The following is a 21,971-nucleotide window of genomic DNA, read 5'->3' as shown; positions in this document are numbered from 1 at the left end:
AATACTGTTTTATCTCATATAGTGTGCCACTAGACTGACCTGGGATGCTCTGCTGCCTATATCAAATTCCTCATGTTTTGAAAGGTGTTGACACATGTCCCAATATGTCTGGTCTAATTAATGTTCTGAAACTTCTTAAATGCTTGGTGGACTACTCATAATGGCCTGAGAGGTGTCGCTGATTCACTACTTCATGGTACGCACTCAAGGAAGTTGTGCCAACACTGTGTGCCACGCACAACCTATATGGCAGCAGTTCATTTTCAGTAAATGTAGAGAACGCATCTATTGACGTAAAGAGAAGTGAATGAGAGTGCCTACATGGGACAGTGTGTCAAAGACCCAGAAGCGAAACAAGACTGGTTTGACACACTCTCGTTAAGAATGAAACTCAGCCTACCTCACAATGAGAGCCCATTGACTCTCCTGGTCCCTGTTGGGTCAAACTCCCTCAAAACTCTCTCCTTATTGATTTCAAAGTCTTTGTGAATACTCGAGAGCCAATGTCTCTGTCATCGGCCTACTGTTCTTCAGGTAACCTATGGCTTTGAAATCAAGCAGCTGAATGAAGGAATGTTTGGGTACAAGTCCACTGTCTCTCTTTGGATGGTGCACAGCTCAGAATCGGTTCCCTGCAGCATCATTGTGTTACACCAGCTCGAGTTTCACCTCCACATCTGCCAAGTCCAGACTGGACATCACTTTGCTTTTTTTTCCCGGTTAAAACTTTCTCATTTGTATTTTAAATATTTTGACTTTATTTCAATTTACTTTCTCATCATTACATTTGGCCTCCGCCAATTCCGTTGTATCAAGTTCACTACTGCTAATTAAAACAAAACTGCCAGCCTGGCTGCTGCTAGGGTAGGCTTACGCAGTGTGTGTATATTGTGTACAGGTGGGGACTCAGTGAGTGTCGATTCGACTGTCTGGACAGCAGGTGTGTGGGTTAAGTTAAACCAAGTCAGCAAATTTGACAACAAATATCCATTATTAAGCTAATTCGATTAAATAGGCTAACTGTACATAAAACAATAACTGTGCACTAACAACTAGCCTATTTGTAGGCCTGCTTGTTGGATGTGACAATCATGGATGAAGCATTTACAACCATAACAAACACAGAAAACCACTGATGAGGAAAACTTTTAATAACAGGTTCTGCATTAAGAAGGCGATGACTGTGTGCATTTCTGCACAGACTCATGTGACTGATTCCAAAATGTGTATGGAAACTCAACAGAAGAAGCAGTCCCCACATCTCCCTGTGAAACAGTGAAGTAGGTGTCAGTGTTTAAGGCGAGGGCATATGGAAAGCAGCCACAATGACCTTTGACACTTGACCTGGAGCAACCATGCACATACATTAAAGGTATTGTTTCAAGGTGCCATATGACCACCCCGCAGCTATGTAACAGTAGCATTATCATGATACCTTCATGTTCAAAGCAATCAGTCCAATCTCAAAGCAATTTTCCTGACTGGTTTTTGTCATGATGTCAGCAAGGACAGTATGGCAAGCTTCTCTGGGGGTTGATCCCTACAGAACACAGAGGAGTAAGTTTGATGAATGTAGTTATTTCTTTTCAAATCCACACCAGGAAAAGCACCATGTTTTAGACACAGCCTACACAACATCAAGCACACCTGTTCCGCATCAATCTACAGACATTTGGTTAATTTCTGTTAATTTCACATTTCTGAAATGTTGGCATATCCACATACCTGAAAAAAAGGACAAATTGAAATTGAACAAAAAATGTCAACTTTACCTGTTTCATCAACTGCACCACATGGAAGCTCGGGCAGTAGCACATTATTTTATCCCCATCTCCAGTGGCTGATACAGGTTTAGATAAAACTTTAGTCAATGCAACATGCCATCACCACTCAGCAATCCCACAGAAGCTGGCTATGGCCAAAACTGCAGATTGTTAAAGTCAACAGCAGTAATGCATAACATTTTTTGTGTCATTTTATGAATCTGTTTATTTTCAAACTGCTATAATCCAGTATATTGTGGCAAACTAGCGTGGTAAGCGGATCAGCGAGACAAAGATATCAGGTTTCAAGGCAATTCCTGTGCTCTAATACTTTGCCTGGCCCCAGGACATACCACTCAGACAAAATGATAAGACCTATACACACTAACACAAGACACAAAAGGGGAGCACAACCTGGATTATTTTGAGGAGAACAATACAACTCGTATACAGCAGTCTTTAGCCCAAGGCATGCTGGGAAACCCCCAGCATGCTATATGCTCTGAGCAAAATACGTACATATGGTCTCCCTGAGCAGTCCAAGAAATAAAAAAATGAATGGTGCTGATAAACCAGTCAAAGCAATGGGGTGCCAAACCCGTCAGCACTATAATCTGTCAATAATCTATAACTGAAAAATGTATGACACCTGAGTCATAAACGGGAAAAGTAATCAAAGTACATGAGAGGAAAGATAACAAACCTGCTGCTGCCCCAACCTACAACAGACAGAAAGTTGGGTGTAAGTTTAAATAATTAGGCATATAGACATGGTACAGAAAAAATTATGACAAGTATTGGAATTAGTCGAATAATTATTTGGATGTAATGATGCCACTGTAGTGAAAGATTCACTATTCTGGTTAATGGGATGCTATGAAATCAAATAGGGTGTAAGGGTAAATATTCTATTTCCAGGCAACACAACTCTGTACATTTATATCACACACAGAAACTTCAGTAACTGGACATGGTATATGAACATGAATATGAACAATTAAACATACATTGTTAGCACATACAGTTCTCTTGTAAAATCTTTGCTTAGTTTTCATTTTTTAACTTAGACTGTGCATTGGTGCATCCATGTATGTTTAGAACTCCTAGTTCCACATCTGCCCACTGTAAATGTTGGCTACTTACTGTGCGGTCTGCAAACAGGCCACAACCTGGCAGTGGAGAGTCCCCAACTCTCCCAGGGGACTTGAAGGGCACACCTGATGTGGAAACCCCTGAAGTTTCAAGTACAAAAAAGTTAAAAGCTAAAAGAATAACTTCAAAGTTCCAAAATATATTTCAAACAAACTTTTAAACAGAACACTTTGTGTGGAGTATACACACAGGTTTAAACCATATGGACATTAAAACACGTATGATGTGAAGTAAAAGTGAGACCATATTAAAAAACACCATTGTATAGAATAATCTTAGTACTGGGCATAGACGTCTTTCCTCACCGACTGTTATGTTCCCCATGAGGTCCAGAGCTATAAGTCCTGAAAGTTTCAAAGTAACAGCCATTGTTACTGATTCAATATATTTTCCATTTCTTTTTCTGGAATGAAATACACAGATAACTTGCAAAGACAAACACAATATTTTATTTTATATATATTCACTGAAACCTTAATCGTAAACTTGATTATGCATCAAGAAGATGTAGTCATATTAATGGTGGAAATAACTGATCTCTTTGACCAAGTGTGAAGGGACTTGGACACCCTCTAGTGCACATCAGGGTTCACTACAAGTATAACGTCTATAAAAGGCTTTAACTAAAGCACCTGCCAATTCACTGTGAAACACAGCATTTCAGTGTGATGTAATGATCTCAGGGAAGAAGACATTATGAAATCTAACCTAAGGTGTCATGACCGCTGACCCCTTTCTTCTTCTCAAGGAATTCCTTGTAAAGAAAACACAAAAGAGTCCACACTGCACTACAACTGCATTCAGTCATGAGTATCGCAATGGCAATGACATGACTTCTCAATATAATTATATAAAAAACATATGTCTATAATACAAAACCTAAATGGATTAAAATAATAAATAAACAAACACATAACAGCTTCTACAAGCAGTTATGTCCCTTATAATGGTAAAAAGGTCCCCAAACACACATTATATAACAAAACGTCTAATCGTTAATTATAGGGAATGTTTACTATCTTCCTTAGAGCTGTAGTGCTTTATGTAGTGTAGTGTCCTTGCTTAGCTTAATATACTATCATACATTATTCATATCTGGTTTGCTGTATACCAGGTATGGGTTACCTGATAAGCAGAGGCTGAGCGGTCGCTTAGCATTTTGTCATTGGGCTCCACTGTAAAGCCCTGCTCCACAGCGAACTTCAGAGCCCCCTCTCCAACCAGCAGACTGTGAGGGCTTCTCTCCATCACCTTACGAGCCACTCGACATGGCACCCCAACTCTGACCCACACACAGATGAGTGATGTTATTTCTTTTAAAAGCATATTCATTATTTAAAACTCAGAGTAAATAACCTTGAAAATATGAATATAACAAATTTCCATGACTTTTCCAAAACTTTTGGGATTTTATTTTTTCAAGCACTTTTCCAGGCCTGGAAATAACCATTTTAAAATTCCGTGACTTTTCCAGGTTTTTCATGACCGTACGAAACCTGGTTATCATTCTGAAAAGAACTATTATTTTGTACTGTTGAGCACAACAGACTGGTTTATTTTCATCCCAGGTTAATCACAAGTTAATGGTGAAATTAATATATATATATGTAATAACAGTGTGATAATGTAATGGTGAATATTGGTGGTAAGGATATCATGGGAATACAGTATTCACTTTTGCTTTGTGACTCAAATAAATACTTCTACAAGATATGTCTCAGGGTAAATGATCTCATGATGAGCATATCTTGCAAAGACTAATGACTGAAACCTGTCATAAAATTAATAAAAAGTAAAAAAAAAAAATAATGTATTTATCAGATTAGAAGTAATGTATCAAATGTCACCCCAGAAACAAGACATTTCCATCAGAGCTTAATCCTTTTACAATGTTATTGTTCAACGCACATTTTACACACACATTTAAATTTCCAATTCAACCATAGATAAAGGACAGGAATTAGCCTATGGCAGTCTGAAGAACTGAAGCCGTGAGTGGAATGCGAGGACCTCCCTGACTGTTATCTGGTTTTCTCGTGCTGAGGAGGTCCAGATGTCTTCAATCTCTCCTGACTAAAGGGTAACTACACTCCGGAGTCCAAATGTAACCCTTTGCCCACTAGAACATGCTTTTAATATGTTTGTTTAATTGTTTGTTTGTTTGTTTGTTTTGTTTAATATGACGATATGTAATATGATCTTACCCTCTCAGTGCTGCAACGGCCCCAAATCTTCCAGGACTGCCCTCCATTATTGCAGCGTCACATTCCACCACTCCCATGCTGTTTGGGAACCCCCCTCGCCCCACAACATGATGTCCTGTCTCCCTGTCGTTTTCCACCTCTGAAAAATGTAGCATGGCAGAGAATGAAATGCATGTTGCACAAAGAGTTGACTAGTGATAGTAGTGATAGGTTCAACTCTCTACATATTGAATGGAATGAGCAGAAGACCATCTCCATTTCAACACAAAGTGCTCAGGGCAGGAGTGCATGGAGAAGCCAGGAAAACTCGTTCATCAACCTTGCACAGGTGCCACGAATGTCAGCTCACCTGCCATTGCTCTCTCTACAACATCTGTGGCATTTTCACCTGCCAAAATCAAGTCCTTCATTTCCTCCACAGCTGGGTAGGAGAAAGCCCACGTCCCAATTGCAGCCATTACACCCCTAAATTCAAAAGCATATGCTGATCATTTAATCACACACTATGTATTGGCCTAGTCCTGTGGTTATTTCATTCTATTATATTCTCAACCTCTTATCAGGTCTTCATTTTAGAAGTACAAAGATAGGCTATAGCTTTAGTACTGTTGTATTTTAGGCCTACTAGATAGTGCATTGATTTGACTGTCTCTTAATATTCCCTTTGTGAAAGTGGAGGTGTATATATCAAATAATTGCCTTGCAATATCACAAACGTGTTGAAAGATAAAAGACACAGACCCTTTCGGTTCAGATTTCCACCTCTTCGTGCAAAAATGTCTAACCTCCGGTATTAAGGGTATGTGAAAATGTGACTGGATTGTAGATCTGTCATTCACGCTTCATCGTCAAATAAAAACACTACGTTTCTCTTTACCAAGCCACCATTGGCTATCATTTAAGTCAATAACCCTGTGCAGTCAATGAAGGCCGGGCTCTGTGTTGACAATACCGGAAGATACCCTTTCAAAGCGCCGGGGTGGTAATTTCCGGCTTGCTGAAGAAAGTTGATCAGGGAAGGTCTACTGGTTCCTGGATTTTGAAAAATGGATAGCCAGGGAAGGAAAGTGGTGGTTTGTGACAATGGAACCGGGGTAGGTCATGAGGCATAATGCTGCTGGAAGTCGATTATTATTCACCTGATTTTTTATCAAGGTTGTTTGACTGGGAAAAAACCCAGATTACCCTAAAACAGGAAGTCAGTAGTGCTTAGCTAGCAAGCTAACTGGGTGGGTAGGGAGTGGAATGTGTATGTCAGCTTGATAATAATGTTACAATTTCAGGGACCTGTACGAAACATTGTGTAGAGTTTTTACACTCTGTGGAGTTTGTAACTTTTTAGAATGTTAGAATAACTTGCTGGGTGCTGCATTGTCGCCTAGAATACTACCGGTTCCGCTCATCCTCTGCAAGGTTCCATAGTCTAGCTACGCTCCTGACCAGTGTAGTCTCTGTGCGTAAAATAACTGTCAGTTAGTATATCTAAATTCTCACGTGGCTCTGTTTAAAACCAGGTCAATGCAATTGCCATTATCATTAATGCACAGTTAGCAAACACAATATTAGTAATGTTCATGTACTCTGCCCTTGCCTATCGGTCTTTTTTCACTCACAGCGTTCTTGCTCATTCAGTTCTCTCAGTGGGCGAGGTTGCTAATGTTAGCTGGAGGAGTTAGCCGCTGCTAACGATAACGTCAGCTCAATCCGTCAGCTGATGAACGGATAGCGACATCCATTCATGATAACTAGGGACTGCTGATTGTATTTCCGAATGTTTTGCTGATCATTTCTAAATGGTGCAGAAAGTGATTATCTGCCAGTTCATAAATTTAGGAGAGCTCTCGCCTGTTATGAATAAAGTCACTGTTGTGTGTGTGTTTAGTCCTATGGCACTACTTCGCCATCACCTCGACGGGAGGTGTGTCCTGTTTTGACATGACTTGACTTCCGAATAGATGGCGCGATTGGTTGTAGGGAAGCGCTCATTAGCTAAGGAAGCATCCATGTGTTTCCAAGCAGTTGTCAACAAATATGTCATTTCATAGACGATTCATCATCCGATTGCAAACATTTTCAAGAACTCTGAATCCAGACACTACTATCAAGTAGAGCTTGTATCAGTTCATTTTTACGCCGAGATGCATTTTGTGCTGGATGTATTATTTGCCCTAGTTAAGCTAAGATTATCCTTTTACGATGTTATACCCTAATGACATAATAACAACTGTTTTCAAAATGTGGGCATTCTAACTGTTTCCACTGTCAGACAGTTTAAGTAAACATGTACTTGGTAGGTCAAATGGTCAAATCCTCACATCAGCTGGACTCTGTGGTTCCTGCTTTGGCAGGGGAAAGCCTGTGCAGTCAGACAAAAGACCTCAGTGAGCCTGAGGGGCTTGAAGGCTTTCTGCCTCAGCAGTGGCATGTTGGCTGAGCGCGCTCAGTGGAAACGCTGCTGCTGCTAGTCTGGCCCACAGAGGCAGCTCTCTCAGGCGATGAGTCAGAGGGAAGTGAGATCAGCCGTTTTTTAGAAAACCACAGCCTAGGCCGGGGCCAGAGAGCTGGGCCTGTGCTAAAGCAGTTCATCGGATAAGGGGGGCCTCTAGGAGAGGATGTGTGGAGAGATGCTAAAAGCTAGCAAGCAAAGGGGGGTTTCTTGTGCTCCGACACGCTAGCCAGGTAACATGGCACAGCAGCTGAGGTTTCTGTGTGTAGATTGAGTTTCCTCACCACGTTGCCACATCACCACGTTGCCTCACGTTTATGTGATGTGGTAAAGTATGTTCATGTGTCTCCTCAAATCAAGTTTGAAAGCTGCATCCTGGGGCGCATCCGTTACGACTTTTTAAGTTAAACTGTTTGGGTGGTTTTATTGACATGCACTAGATTACCGCCTAGAGTTTACTTTGCACTCGGGTCAGGTTGAAGCAGGTTTGTGCCATGCCTTACCAGACCTACTTCTGTTGCCTCTGGAGCCTCTGTTAATCACATTGCCTTTCTCTTTGTCCTCTCCTACCTGTTCTCTCTCTCTCTCGTCCTTAAGTTTGTGAAGTGTGGCTATGCAGGCTCCAACTTCCCAGAGCACATCTTCCCTGCGCTGGTGGGCAGGCCCATCATCCGCTCCACAGCTAAAGTGGGCAACATTGAGATCAAGGTAAAGAACCTCCTCTGCACCATCTACATGCACTTCACCTCTGAACAAAAACACTGTCTGCTCTCAGACTTTCCTCTCTGTGAAATCCTCCTGGGCTACCCAGCCCAGACTCCCCAGGCAACTCTTATGAAAAAATCAATCTCTCTCTCTCTTGCATTCTCTGAGAAAAGAGTTGTCTTTCTCTATCTATTCCTCTCTCTCTCTCTCTCTCTCTCTCACTCAGCCTCCCTCACCCACCCTGCCTGATTTTCACCTTCATTTGTGTCTGCTGTTGAGTTTCTTATGATCAAGTTAAGATACCCCAGGGTCTTCTATCACCTGTCTGTCCCTCTTGGAAAGTCCCTCTCATCTCTCTCTCTCTCCTTCTCTCTCTCTTCCCATGTTGAGATAGAGTAATAAGATGGTAAGTGTGCTATACCATGGTGTGCTTCTCTGCCCAAACTGCCTGTTCGGGGATGTGTGATGCAGTGCTGTTTTTGTTAATGACAAAACTTGGATGAAAGTTCCGTCTCTTCCCTTCTGAAAACGTTGGTTTGTGTTTTATGTACCTGCTGCATTTTGTCCGAATGCTTCTAACAATGTTGAGTGTTTTAAAGGTACATTTGATTGCCATTTGCTTTTTTTTGGTCCAATAGTCTCACAATAGTTCTCACATTTTCCCTCATATATACAGTGGAGAGAGATTGGCAACTCATACTTAATAATCCTAACACTCTCTGTATTTTTTCTGTCTAACCTAACATGAGAATGAATCCCAACTCAGGAGTTTGAATGCTCAACTTGGGTATTAATAGGTGGTGGTCTTTGATGAAATGAGTTAAGCAAGACGCCTAGTAAGAAATATGATTAAATAAAATGATAAAAAAAACAGTTAAACATTGAAATCAGACAGAACTGAGTCAATATCAGTGAAATAAATTCCATGATTCTCGATACCACAGTAAAAACACAAAACAATAAATCCCATAAATAATAAACTTAAACATAAACTCCTTTTTATTAAAAAAATGTGAACATTACAAAAAACAACAGTGGCATGTAACCTTCAAGTATTTTAAAACAAACAATACTGGGCTTAACGTCAATCAATCACTTTTAATGATGGATCAGCATATCAATTGCAGTGCCCGGCCGAGACATGAAAAAAAAGTATTGAAATAATAAATAGGCCTGAAGGAAAATGCTGAGCTTTCGGTCATCATGTGTAGCTCAACAGCTGTGTGTGTTAGCGCATAGCGTGTGCAGCCTCTGCTGTTTTCTTCTCCTAAATACTATTCCTATATACTCAGAGTGCAAGCAGTATTTTAAATGTACTGACATGGTGACTGACCATTAGTCTGGAAATGCTTATTTAAAATGCTAATGTTATATTTTAATGACCTGATAACGGTAAGGACGGTGTCCCACTACTACAAGCTATGGTTACATTACGTTAGCCTAAACAGTCGTCTTCAGCATTTAGCCATGGTAAACGTTATATGGAACATATTTAGCTACACATCAATGCCAGCTGTCTCAAACTAAAATTGTGGTAACGTGTATTTCAGGATAAGGATAACACTTTGGATTCGTTGTTGATGTAACGTTAACATAAATCCACTCCCCCTGAATTTTTTGAATAAATCTAGATGTCTGTCTTTTAGGTGCTTCCTCGAATGCAAACTAGCCCACTTGCATACACAAAGCTTCTCTCTTTTTTTTTTTTTTAACGAGTCGAGGTGGAACTGTTGCCCCAGCTGCTCCACTGATCTCAAAAACTTTTTTTTTTAATTGGTGTTCCATGCTGGTAGGCGTAGTTCTTCTACCTTTGGCGTTTAACGGCAGACTAGGAACCCTTGCAGGAGTATAAAGTACCCCCATCAGGAGTATAAACTACCCCCATCAGGACCAGAGGATCCCTGGAAGCTACGTTACTGTAGATAAAATGAGTAATAACACATTTAAAAAATTCTGGCATGAACTTGGTAACGAAGTATTGGTTCTTTTGACATCCCGAGTCATTTAGTTGTATTTTTAAGGCCAGGCATAAATGTTGCTGCAGTACTTCTGCTTTCTCTGGGCCTTAGATAGCTTGTTCCCATGGCTGGACATGACACATCAGCCTATGAAGTTGGGCTGACGATTTTTCCTTCCTGTTATGTCTTGTCCTCCGCCGCTTTATTGGTCCATTCTGGCCTTTGAGGAGGTTTTTTATAAGAAGGTTTTTTTTTTGTGTGGAGAAATCTTCATAGTTGTCTGGTGTGTGGTTGTTTGGTGTATGGTCATCCATCTTTCCCAAAATGTTTCACGTATAGACGAAGCTGAAATAACATTTCCCCTCAAATCTCCAGTTACAAACAGGATCTTATGAGACTGTTTCTTTGCACATTTTTCACTTCACTTATGTTTGTGGTCAGTGGCTACATCTAATTTCTGTACTGTATGACCTCATGTTTCAATAGTAGTTCCTATAATGAGCCTCTCAACTGAAGTCTCTCAGCTTTAGCATTGCATTGATGAGCACTGAGTGTTTTTGTTCTTTTTTTTTAATTAATTATTCAAATATTTCACATTTTCACATTATCATGCTTGTGGAATTAAGAAGCGGGGCTGCCGAATTGTATCAGGAAGTTTTCCCTTAGCCGCCGCTTTGCAGAAAGTCTGTTGCAGTGCAGAGGAGTTTCAATGCACAAATGGAGCACACAGGAAGTTGGTCAGACGGCTGCATTTTAAGGACAGAAGCTCCTCATTGGAAACACATGGTCCTCCCAGACTAGGGCTTCACCAGTGCCAGAAAACACACTGTACACCCCTCTTTCCTCGCTTAGAACCGAGGCATCGGGGTGTAGTGCCAGGTGAAAGGGAGTTGGCCTATAGCACCCATATGGAATATCATATGATGGGCGAGAGAGATTTAATGGGGTCAGTGATTGACCTCATTGTCGACGCATAATGGAATGAATGGCTAGAGGACAGGTTTTTTTTTTTCAGTGTGACAGTGACTAATACAGCTGGGTGCATGGGATTTTTTGTCTTGTGCATGCTGGGAAACTGGCTGCTTTTGGAGAAAACTCACAGCGGTATGTGTCCGTTCATTCATCCCATCACTGTGGCTGCGCAGTTTTGCCCGTGCTCGTTTTGAGCCAAAATGGAGGCTTGAATTTTATCATTGTCATCACACCAGAATGGGAGGAAGAGAAACTAGTGGATGTGCTCCTAGTCTTACCCGCACCACAGTCACATCAGCAAAAATGGGGGTGTTAAAGTTTCTAATGTTTTGTGGACATTTGTCTGAATTTGAAAAGGAACTTAAATGTAAAACCATAAATAAACACACTTCTCCCCCTGCTGTTATTGGAACATTCTTAGTTTTGAAAGCATCATGGGAGAAATCTGAATGGTCACGTGTGGATGTTGCGCCTCTGACACTATACCCTTTTGACCTTTAACCTTTCTCAGGACCTGATGGTGGGAGATGAGGCGAGCGAGCTGCGCTCCATGCTGGAGGTCAACTACCCCATGGAGAATGGCATCGTACGCAACTGGGATGACATGCGTCACCTCTGGGACTACACGTTTGGCCCAGAGAAGCTCAACATCGAATCCAAAAACTGCAAGATCCTTCTCACAGAGCCGCCCATGAACCCCACCAAGAACAGGGAGAAGATCATTGAGGTGTGTGCTTCAGTTATCTGCATCTGTGAACTCCCTTTTGTTTGTCGTAGCCTCTGTAAATTACATTTGTTACTCTGCTACAATTGTTTTCCCTTTTTTTTTTTTTTTTATGTAGCAAAGTTATTTTTCAAAAGTATGATTATAAGGTATATTCTATTTCTCACCATATTACTTTAGTCTCCCCTTTGTTGTTGCCATCAAAATAAGTGCAGGGTGTTGACAGTTGTTCAAAACAATGGTCAAGCTGACGGGCCATTGTAGCGGCTGCTCATGTGTGCTCAAGGAGTGGACACAGAAGCTCTGTGTTCCGTGGTAGTGGCCAGCAACATCCCTCCCATCTGGACCTGGCACAAGTCCTAGTCACATTGAACTGACTGAGCAGCATATGTTTCGCCAGTGCTTTCAGTACACAGAGGAAATGCTTTACTCATTCAATAAAATATATATTTTGAATTTAAACGACTCCACTAAAATAGTGCAGCTTGAACGAAGCTGGGCTCCGAATGTAAAACATCCTTTGGTGTGGATGTGATTTTGGTTTGTTTTCCCTTTGCGTCAGATATACACATTTTTGTAACAGACTTGAGAGATGAGACGGTCATCATGTTCTGTAGGCCTCAAGGAGGGAAGGTTTTATTCTTCAATGTATAACTTTATTTTAGAGGAATCCTATTTTGGTTCATTCATCATGTTTGACTGACCTTGAGCATCCATAAAAAGACACATCAGCTGACTCCCATGTCTAGATGTCCTGTGTTTCATGAACAGAAGAGCTGTGTTGGTAGTGTCTCCAGTGCGATGAAGTGTGTGGGTGTGGGAGTTCAGCTTGTCACGGTCACACACATTCTGATGTTTTTACCCCACCCCCGGTGAGTCCCTCTGAGATGGTCAATGACCCAGGAGAGACTGAGCCCACTGCTCCTGACGGCTGGTGAAAGGGTCTCGTGTGACCTGTCTCGTGTCACCTGTCTCGTGTGACCTGTGTGTCACATTGGCATTTTGTCCTCTCACTGTCAGTTCGCCTTTCTGATCTCTTTAATATACAGACCCAAGCCATTACAGCCTCTCTAAACCATGCACTTTATTCAGGATATTGGTTTTCTGATTCATGTTCAAGTTTCAACAATGATGGTGATATTTTACTCAGCAGAATAGTAAATTCCATACCGTCTCACTTGTTTGTTGAGAGCGTGCGGTTTCTGTGCATGTGTAGTGATTGTTATGTCATGTGTCTCCTATGCGTAGGTGATGTTTGAGACATATCAGTTCGCTGGGGTCTACATGTCATGTGTCTCCTATATGTAGGTGATGTTTGAGTGTCATGTGTCTCCTATGTGTAGGTGATGTTTACATGTCATGTGTCTCCTATGTGTAGGTGATGTTTGAGACGTATCAGTTCGCTGGGGTTTACATCGCCATCCAGGCTGTGCTCACTCTCTATGCTCAAGGTAGGCCAGAAAGGAGATACATCATTGCATAATGCATCTTTTTTTTCAGTTGAATTAAATATAACATTAACTTTTCAGCTAAGTTTTATTTCACCAACTTTTTAGTTTGCAATTCATGAGCTAGCTTTCTGTGTGTTGAAGTATTCTCTGTTGGTGCTAATTTCCAGAACTTGGTATATAGACTTTCTTTTTTTCCTCATTTCTGCCAGAAAATGTAATTAATCTTCTCCATCCCATCATGGTTGAAATAGACTTACGGTGCGTGTGTGTGTTTGTGTGTGTGTTTGTGTGTGTTTGTGTGTGTGTGTGTGTGTGTGTGTGTGTGTGTGTGTGTGTGTGTGTGTGTGTGTGTGTGTGTGTGTGTGTTTGTGTGTGCAGGTCTTCTCACTGGAGTGGTCGTGGATTCGGGTGATGGCGTCACACACATCTGTCCCGTCTATGAAGGTTTCTCCCTGCCCCATCTCACCCGCCGACTAGACATTGCAGGGCGAGACATCACTCGCTACCTCATCAAGGTGTGTGTGTGTGTGTGTGTGTGTGTGTGTGTGTGTGTGTGTGTGTGTGTGTGTGTGTGTGTGTGTGTGTGTGTGTGTGTGTGTGTGTGTGTGTGTGTGTGTGTGTGTGTGTGTGTGTGTGTGTGTGTGTGTGTGTGTGTGTGTGTGACTAACCTGTGTTCTTCAAAGCTCAGTATTATTTACTGTGATTGCACGCATGAATGTTTGAGCGCACATTTTGTGTTAATGTGGGCATTTTTGAAGGACGATGTTGCAGGCTTTGGTTTGTGTGCCTACGAGTGAGCATACACACTTGTTTATATGAGTGCATGTGTCTTGTTGTGTACATGTAGCTGCTGTTTCTGAGAGGCTATGTCATGAGGAAGCTGATCTCTCTGTGTGTGTGTGTGTGTGTTAGCTGCTCCTGCTGAGAGGCTATGCCTTCAACCACTCTGCCGACTTTGAGACGGTGCGCATGATGAAGGAGAAACTGTGCTACGTGGGCTACAACATCGAGCAGGAGCAGAAGCTGGCCCTGGAAACCACTGTCCTCGTGGAGTCCTACACGGTACTTACACACACAAACACACACGCACATACATACACACACACATGCACATACACATAAACTCACCGTTCTCTTAGAATCCTCCTTTGTAACTGGAATACATGCATGATCATTTCCATACTTGCTGAAGGCTTAACTAGCCCATGGGTGCTGGTTCTGTGTAGTGACTCAGACATATCCCTGATTACTGACAGATTTCAAAATCCATGGTGGCCCTTCGGGCAGGCGTTCTTCAGATTTTGGTTGTCCAAATGACTAGCTCACGTTAAAAAAGACAATTATTTATGTAGAAAGGTAGCTGTATTGGAGAAAGTGATTACTACATGCGAAAAAGTATTTATGATGTTTGCTTTTATTTAAAGTTTGAGAAGGCTACCTGAGCAAGATATTCTCAGTAAATGTATCAGTTACAAAACATAAAATGTACTTTTGCTGTTTTGTAAAGGTGTGCAAAGTGCTTATCAATCTGATATAGTATATATCACCAGAAGTCTAAAGATACAAAAAATGATCAAATATATTACCACATTTTGATTTTCACACGTCGGCTCATTCAGTGGACTTTGGTGATATGTTTGCACAAGAACAAATGGATTAAGGGGAGATTAAATTGAAATTAAATCCGAATGTTTGTCCGTTATGTGCGCAAAACAGTATTGATCTCAGCTTTTCTGGTGCACTATTTTTGGCTTGGAATGGCGGTGTGGCAGAAGATTCTGGCATCAAACACAACCTGACTATTTCTGATTAATGCAGACAAACCATCATGATTAACAAGTCGTTCGTTTGGTGGTCAAAGTTTTCCCTCCCAATAGCAAGTCAAAAGAGCAGAAAAGGTGTATATAGGAGGGAGTTTTATTTCACTTAGGATCATTTGTGATAGCCCATCGGACATGGTGTTTGTTTTTAGCCCGACAGGAAAAACTTGATTGTCTGATGTCCTGGGACGTCGGGCTAGAGATTTTGCAAGCCCTGGGACCATATTTATGGCAAGCCATACTGTTGGACCGCCTGTAAGGACTAGTAAATAAGAGGTAGTGCATTATAATAAATAATGCCACAGCTATACTCTTGTTGTGGTAGTGTAGTGTGAACCACTTCTGTACATGGATCTGTTAATTTAACTATCCATGTGTTTGTCAGTAATAAGCATGTTTTGACTCAAAAGTATTCAATCAGGTCATTATATAACCTTTAAGGAGAAAATCTGGAACATTTTGCATCATTTCATTTTTTTTTTAAATAAACCCAAAAAACCACTTTATTTTATCTTATTCTGGCTTGGAGTTATGTGATTGGTTTGTACCTTGTCACATTTAATGTAAACTAAAGAATGAATGGAGAAAAATAAAAGCTTACACATGAAGCTAAATATATCCACACTCCACACGTGAACAAGCAAAGACTACACCTGGGTAAATACATTTGAGAAGGTGGCTGGCCACTTGACAACCATGTGAATTGAAGATTTGTTCACCCCTGTTAAATGCATTGGATATGAAGGATATTCTTTCTGTTATTCCGTAGTAGTGTATACATTTAAAATGTTATTCATTAACACAGTCTTTACAGGCATTATATTAAAGGTATGTAGCATCGAAAGCAAAGCAAAACAGTCCAGAATTATTACAAACTGCATTTAGCTATTGCTAAAGGTCACTACGAATTTTACCCTGTATCAGTGAAAAACTGATGTTTTTTTTTTTCATGGAAGACGTGTGTGTGTGTGTGTGTGTGTGTGTGTGTTACAGACTTAATTTACCGTCAGAAGAGGTCATAGTGATGGGAACATCTGGTGATGCAGGGAAAGCATCACTGAAGTGTAGTGGGGTTTTGAGGGTGGTGGGGTTTATTGTGTCCAATCCTCAGTGGGAGATATTCATGTCATTCATCTTCTCAGAGTCTCAAGTTACGTTGGGTTGAACAGTAGGGGGATTTCCTCAATGGCCCTCGGCCCTGTGCTTTGGATATAAGCCTTAGCACTGATTGGGTGGTCCCATGGTGGGCGGGACACACCCCTGCCCCAGGGGCATCTGTGATTGGTGTGTAGGCGGCAAGGGGAGATGCAGCGCTGACCAACAGTTTCTTCATTCTCGTGACTTCACAAAAATGTGTGAAATTAAAAAAGCATGTGGGTGGAATTTTCCTCCAGAAGATTCTATCTCCTTTCTTTTCCCAAAGAAGGCATGATGGTAGAGAGATGCGGCTGATCTCCCCACCTACCCACCTTCTCTTAAAAACATATACAAAAGTCGTTAGAAAAAAACCTGCTGAGTGTTGGCGAAACAAGGACGGCAGTGTGGTTTCAGAGCCGCCCCCGACCTGCCGCGAAACATCATTTCCTGTGCGGCCGAGCTCCACACTGGCCCCGCTGCCTCCGCCCCCACCCTTCTCTCAGGCCAGGCTGCTGTGCATTTCTGCCTCTGGCTCCCCATCAATGGGGCCTTTATGTGCACCCAGGCAGACGGCGGCCATCTTGATGACTCACCACCGGCCAGCCCTGGATGTGGCTGCCCTTGGCTCTGGCCTATAGGGGTCTGATGTGGCCTCACTCTCTCTCTTCATCCCTCTCTCTCTCTCTCTCTCTCTCTCTCTCTCTCTCTGTGTGTCTCTGTTGTGGCAGAACATCAGATTATCTAGGCGGAATCTTGTGGACTCTCCGCCGTGATGGAGAGGATGCCCGGGCTTGGAATGAGATCCGGGTGATTGAGTTTCTCCGAAGAGGCTAGCGGTTCAGAGAGGATGCCTCTCTCTGTCCGCCTGCCATCGGACCTATAATAGAATTTGATTACGGCGAGATTTGATCTGGAGCACAGAACGGCATGGTCTGCATCACAGAGCTGGGCCAATTGGTTTCATGTGCCGTCCACATGCATCGCATTCACTCATTCCACCCCCGCCGCCCACCCCCCCCCCCCCCTCTCCTTCTGACTTCAAAGTCAATATGAAACATTATTTGAAAGGACATCCTCACATAAAAGAAGCACCGTTAGCTTCACAGAGATGAGCATGATGCTAATCCAATTCAGCCCGATTTACATTGATTTGTATAGCATTATTAACAGTGAACATTGTCCAAAAGGGAATTCCAGAAACAGGGGGCTTTTAACCCCTTTCCAGAGCAAGTACATGGTGGCCGAGGGCTGTGGAATCTCCCCTTTTAAAAGTCGAACCCTGTGCAGAACCTGGCTTAAAAGGAGGGACGTGGGTATCTGTATGGAGCCTGGCCTGAGGGCGGATGAATGACAGGAAGGCAACCAGTCAAAGGATGGAGGACAAAAGGGTGAAGGAGGAGGGAAGGACACAACTGGGGGGCGTAAAATGAAGCAGGTGCACAAGGAATAGCAAGCGCACAGATCGCATACATATATATATATAGATATATATATAGATATATATTAGAATATTATTATATTTATATTAAAATCTTTATTACACACTAAAGCAAGATGGGTTGGTGTGGGAATGATGTTGAGTCAACATGCAGCAAAAGAAACCCAACAATGTCACAAAGGGTGGCAGACGACCGTTTAGAGATTCGACACAAACATCACAAAGGGTGAGGCAGACGACCGTTTAGGGATTCGACACAAATCTGCTCTGGAGCCCCTGATTGGGGCAGGAGAAAGACTGAAGAGTTTGACAGAGACACAGGATTAAAGGCAAATGTAATTGATATGTTTTCTGTACTTGTAGTAGGCACTGCTGCTACAGCCTGATGTGGTACAATGCCATGGTACTAGACTAGTACAGACAAGAACATAACCACTTGACTAATCATTAGTAATGTGACTGTAATGATGTGCTTACTGTTTAAAGTTGTGTTGACTATTTCTCACCCTTAATACCACTTTTCCTTCTCTTTTACCTCCCCCTCTCTTTTTTGTCACTCTTTCACCTTCACGATCCCTGGATTCTCTTTCTTTTTCTTTCTTTCTGTTTTAATCTCCCTCTTCTCCCTCTCTCCCCCACAGCTGCCTGACGGCAGGGTGATTAAGGTGGGTGGGGAGCGCTTTGAGGCCCCTGAGGCTCTCTTCCAGCCCCACCTGATCAACGTGGAGGGGGTCGGAGTGGCCGAGCTGCTCTTCAACACCATCAACGCGGCTGACATCGACACCAGGTGAGGATTCACACACACACACACACACACACACACACACACACCCCTACATTGATACCAGGTGAGGACTCTCTCCTTCCCCCTTCCAGCTATGTCTGGCCATAAGGGAAAGTTTAAGTAGAGGGTGTGGGTCCTGGCGTCAATTATGGCGCCTAGATTATGCTATTTGTAGATCATTTCAGCTATAGAAAGTGCTCAGTAAGTACCCAACTTACATAATTAGCTCAGTTCCTTGAATTGAAAAGGGCACTAATGGGTGATTTTTAGATTAGGCGTCTTGCACATGCATAGAATGAGATTATAAATAATTGTAAATTCTTCTTTAGAACGTTCCTGTTTAATGCCGCTTGAGTTCCTTTCCACTCATCAGTTGAGTTCCGAGCCACAGGTCTTGCACTCAGTGTTCTCTCTTCTCCCTGTCAGATCGGAGTTCTACAAACACATTGTTCTGTCGGGAGGTTCCACCATGTACCCCGGGCTGCCCTCTCGTCTGGAACGTGAGCTGAAGCAGCTGTACCTGGAGCGCGTGCTGAAGGGAGACGTGGAGAAGCTCTCAGTGAGTGCATTGCCTCCTGGCACAGGCGGCCTCTCCACACTCCTGTGTTTCTCCATATTTGTTCTCTTTTTCTTTCACCTTGGGGGGCGTGGGGGGGGGTCATCTGAACAGGCTTTGAGGTCTTCTCCTATAGCAGCGTTGCCACCAGGTGGTGCATGTGGTTTGACTGCAGGGAACGCACCAGGAGGCATGTGGCAGTGAGGCAGCAGGTTTCAGGGCCTGGATGGGCTGCCTCTGGCCACTGGCCTGCTTGTGCAGTTTTGTGGCTGTCTTGTTTGGCTGCAGAGGGCCTGCATGTCACAACCCTATTTTTAGATGATCAATTACTTTTGGAACGCAGGCTACAGTTAAAGTAGCATGTCTGTCTTTAGGCCTGCCTGCCTTTGGCCGTCTGTCCTCGCGTTGTGTTTAAGGTAAATTAAAGGCTCATTTTTCCCGTCATGTGTCAACTTTCATGAGGGCCCCCCAAACAAGCCACCTGTTCAGCTTCCACTCCATGATAATGGATAATAATAGACAATCATGTAGCTGGAGCCACACACAACAAGGATGCATAGCGTCAACGCGGGCATTTTTAGCATGCCTTGTTTGCCCACATTGTTTGGAGGACTCGGGGAGGCTATTTCTCTTAAGGAAGCAACAAGAGAGTAGGGCCTGGCCCAGTTGGTGATTTTGCGGGCACAAGTGCTGGTGTACTGGGACAAGGTAGACTGGTACGCTGTTGTGTGTCTGAGTGTTTCCGCTCCTATCATTGCGTACTTGTAATCTTGTGTCTATTTGCTGCCTCACTACCCCCCCCCCCCCCCCTACAGAAATTCAAGATCCGAATTGAGGACCCCCCTCGGCGCAAGCACATGGTGTTCCTGGGTGGGGCGGTGCTGGCTGACATCATGAAAGACAAGGACAACTTCTGGCTGACGCGAGAGGAGTATGAGGAGAAGGGCATGCGTGTCCTGGAGAAGCTGGGCGTCACCGTCAGATAAACCTACGAAAAACGCCTCACCCTCACCCTCCCCCTCGTCCCAACCACACCCTCACGTGGACCCACACCACCCATCTTCTCCAATACAATACAATACAATACAATTATATAATGAGAAAACAAATATCTATCATTTCACCTCTCGCTTCCTACGTTCTGCCTCTTCATTCGTAGAAACACGCCATCTATAGATGGAGGGAGGGAGAGAAAGGGGGGGGGGGGTGTTGTTGAATTGGGGGGAGGGGGAGGGGGGGGGGAGATTTGATATGTGGGTTTTGGTGTAGAGCCCCTGTATCATTATTTTCTACTTCTATGGCTAAGGGGATGCCATTTTAGGCCAAATAGGAACCATTGTAATTGGACAAACCAAATTAACTCACCCATGTCGTCATAATTACCACTTGTCACCCCCCTCCAGCTGTGGTGCTGGGATCGTATATAGGCAGGCTTCTCAGAACGAGTGCAGGTTTCTCTTTCTTTTCTTGGTTTTGTATCTCTCCATCCTGTCTTGGCTGGCTTATTGCACCAGGTGTATTTGTCCTTGAAGATGATGAAGACCATCGTGTGTGGGTTACGGAATAGGTCCATTTGGGTCCATTTGGGTGTTTTGAAGTCAAAGTGCGCTTTCTCTTTCCCCTGGTTTGGGTTTGAAGTCTGTAATGGCCTCCTGTTGACCTCTCTGACCCCTGGATGTTATTTAAAACCAGGCATTGGCCAGTCCCTCCCCTCCAGATCCTTAACAATTCCACATGAGGACTGTGCAGATTTCTATGTCAATGTCTTTATTTTTATGATTTTATATCACCATTTCTTTTATAGGAGGGGATTGATTTGTATGTTTTTTTTTTTTCTTTTTTCTTTATGGTCTTTATTTCTACTTTTCATATGCTTTCTTTCCTTTGCTGTGTATTACTTCCATTGTGTCAGTGTTAGGGCACAGACATTTGTAAAAGTCACGTGTTCTTTGAGAAGATCTCAAACCCCTTTCACTCTAATCCCTTTGAGAAATTCCTCATACTTTATTGCTTTTTTTTTTTTTTTTGGAGAAATATGGACATCTGTAAGGACTCTTATAAGGGACATGCAGCCCCAGACTCAGCTGTGGTCTGGTGTCATCGCCAGGGTCATCGGGGAGAGGTGGAATGGTCATACTGAAAAAAAGGACCGGGTGTCTTTGGGCATGGAGATGTTAAAAACCAACGTTCAGGTCACTCTGTCTGCCCCTCAAACGAACGTGTGTACATTGGAGGCACCTCATACTCAATATATAACTATATATTATTTTTTCCATAAATGTTCATCCAGTGCCAAGCGCAGTTATTGTACCTGGATTTTTTTTTTTGTCGTTTCATTTTGTTTTATTTTGTTTGGTTCACATCATAACTGCCTAACGCTGATTTAAATAAAGAAAGTGATTTATAAATTGTCATTTGTGAGTTATTCCTAAGTGCACATACTTTGCGGTCACTTAATGCATTGCACTCCACTAACATTTAAATAGTTTTGTTGTATAGTGTACACATTTCAGGGTTTTTATCAGATTGCTGTTTAAATGTTCTTTCTTAAATAATTGTAACCATTCTTTAATGCAGAATTTAATGCAGGAAATGTGCCCCTTGACTGTTCTGTCTTGCTGTGATTTGGCAGTTTAAGATAATACAGTTAGTTCATTCAATGCATGGCTGTAAATGAAAGGGAATGCAGTGGCAGTGGTACACCGTCTGAAATATGCCTGGTTAGTCTAATTGTTTAAAGCTGAATACCAGTGGGAGGGCAGGTTAGTGTTACAAGCCATTTACCTTTTTCTTCTAACAGCAATTCAAATGTCAGAAGTCTCCCACAACAGCATTTCTCAAAATTAAACAATTCTAGAGCT

General features: G+C 42.5%; 2 protein-coding genes across 2 annotated transcripts; one reads left to right on the top strand and one right to left on the bottom strand.

The window, feature by feature from the left end:
* Positions 1–1,067: 1,067 nt before the first annotated feature.
* On the bottom strand, positions 1,068–5,909 carry zgc:153169 (uncharacterized protein LOC767799 homolog). The gene is made up of 10 exons (XM_042705854.1): positions 5,469–5,909; positions 5,120–5,258; positions 4,041–4,197; positions 3,624–3,669; positions 3,221–3,259; positions 2,907–2,995; positions 2,467–2,482; positions 1,773–1,840; positions 1,436–1,540; positions 1,068–1,265 (listed from the first exon to the last, which is right to left on the bottom strand). The coding sequence occupies exons 1-10, from the start codon at positions 5,575–5,577 to the stop codon at positions 1,167–1,169; spliced, it is 867 nt and encodes a 288-aa protein (XP_042561788.1). The 5' UTR covers positions 5,578–5,909; the 3' UTR covers positions 1,068–1,166.
* A 151-nt stretch (positions 5,910–6,060) lies between these two features.
* LOC122130972 (actin-related protein 2) lies at positions 6,061–21,518 on the top strand. The gene is made up of 9 exons (XM_042705851.1): positions 6,061–6,213; positions 8,163–8,273; positions 11,712–11,927; positions 13,303–13,375; positions 13,754–13,890; positions 14,288–14,437; positions 18,412–18,557; positions 18,981–19,113; positions 19,926–21,518. The coding sequence occupies exons 1-9, from the start codon at positions 6,166–6,168 to the stop codon at positions 20,094–20,096; spliced, it is 1,185 nt and encodes a 394-aa protein (XP_042561785.1). The 5' UTR covers positions 6,061–6,165; the 3' UTR covers positions 20,097–21,518.
* Positions 21,519–21,971: the final 453 nt, after the last annotated feature.

The sequence above is a fragment of the Clupea harengus genome, unplaced genomic scaffold, assembly GCF_900700415.2.
Source record: "Clupea harengus unplaced genomic scaffold, Ch_v2.0.2, whole genome shotgun sequence".
Taxonomy (NCBI): domain Eukaryota; kingdom Metazoa; phylum Chordata; class Actinopteri; order Clupeiformes; family Clupeidae; genus Clupea; species Clupea harengus.
The sequence above is the reverse complement of the archived record's forward strand: the minus strand, read 5'-3'. Positions and strand labels throughout refer to the sequence as shown.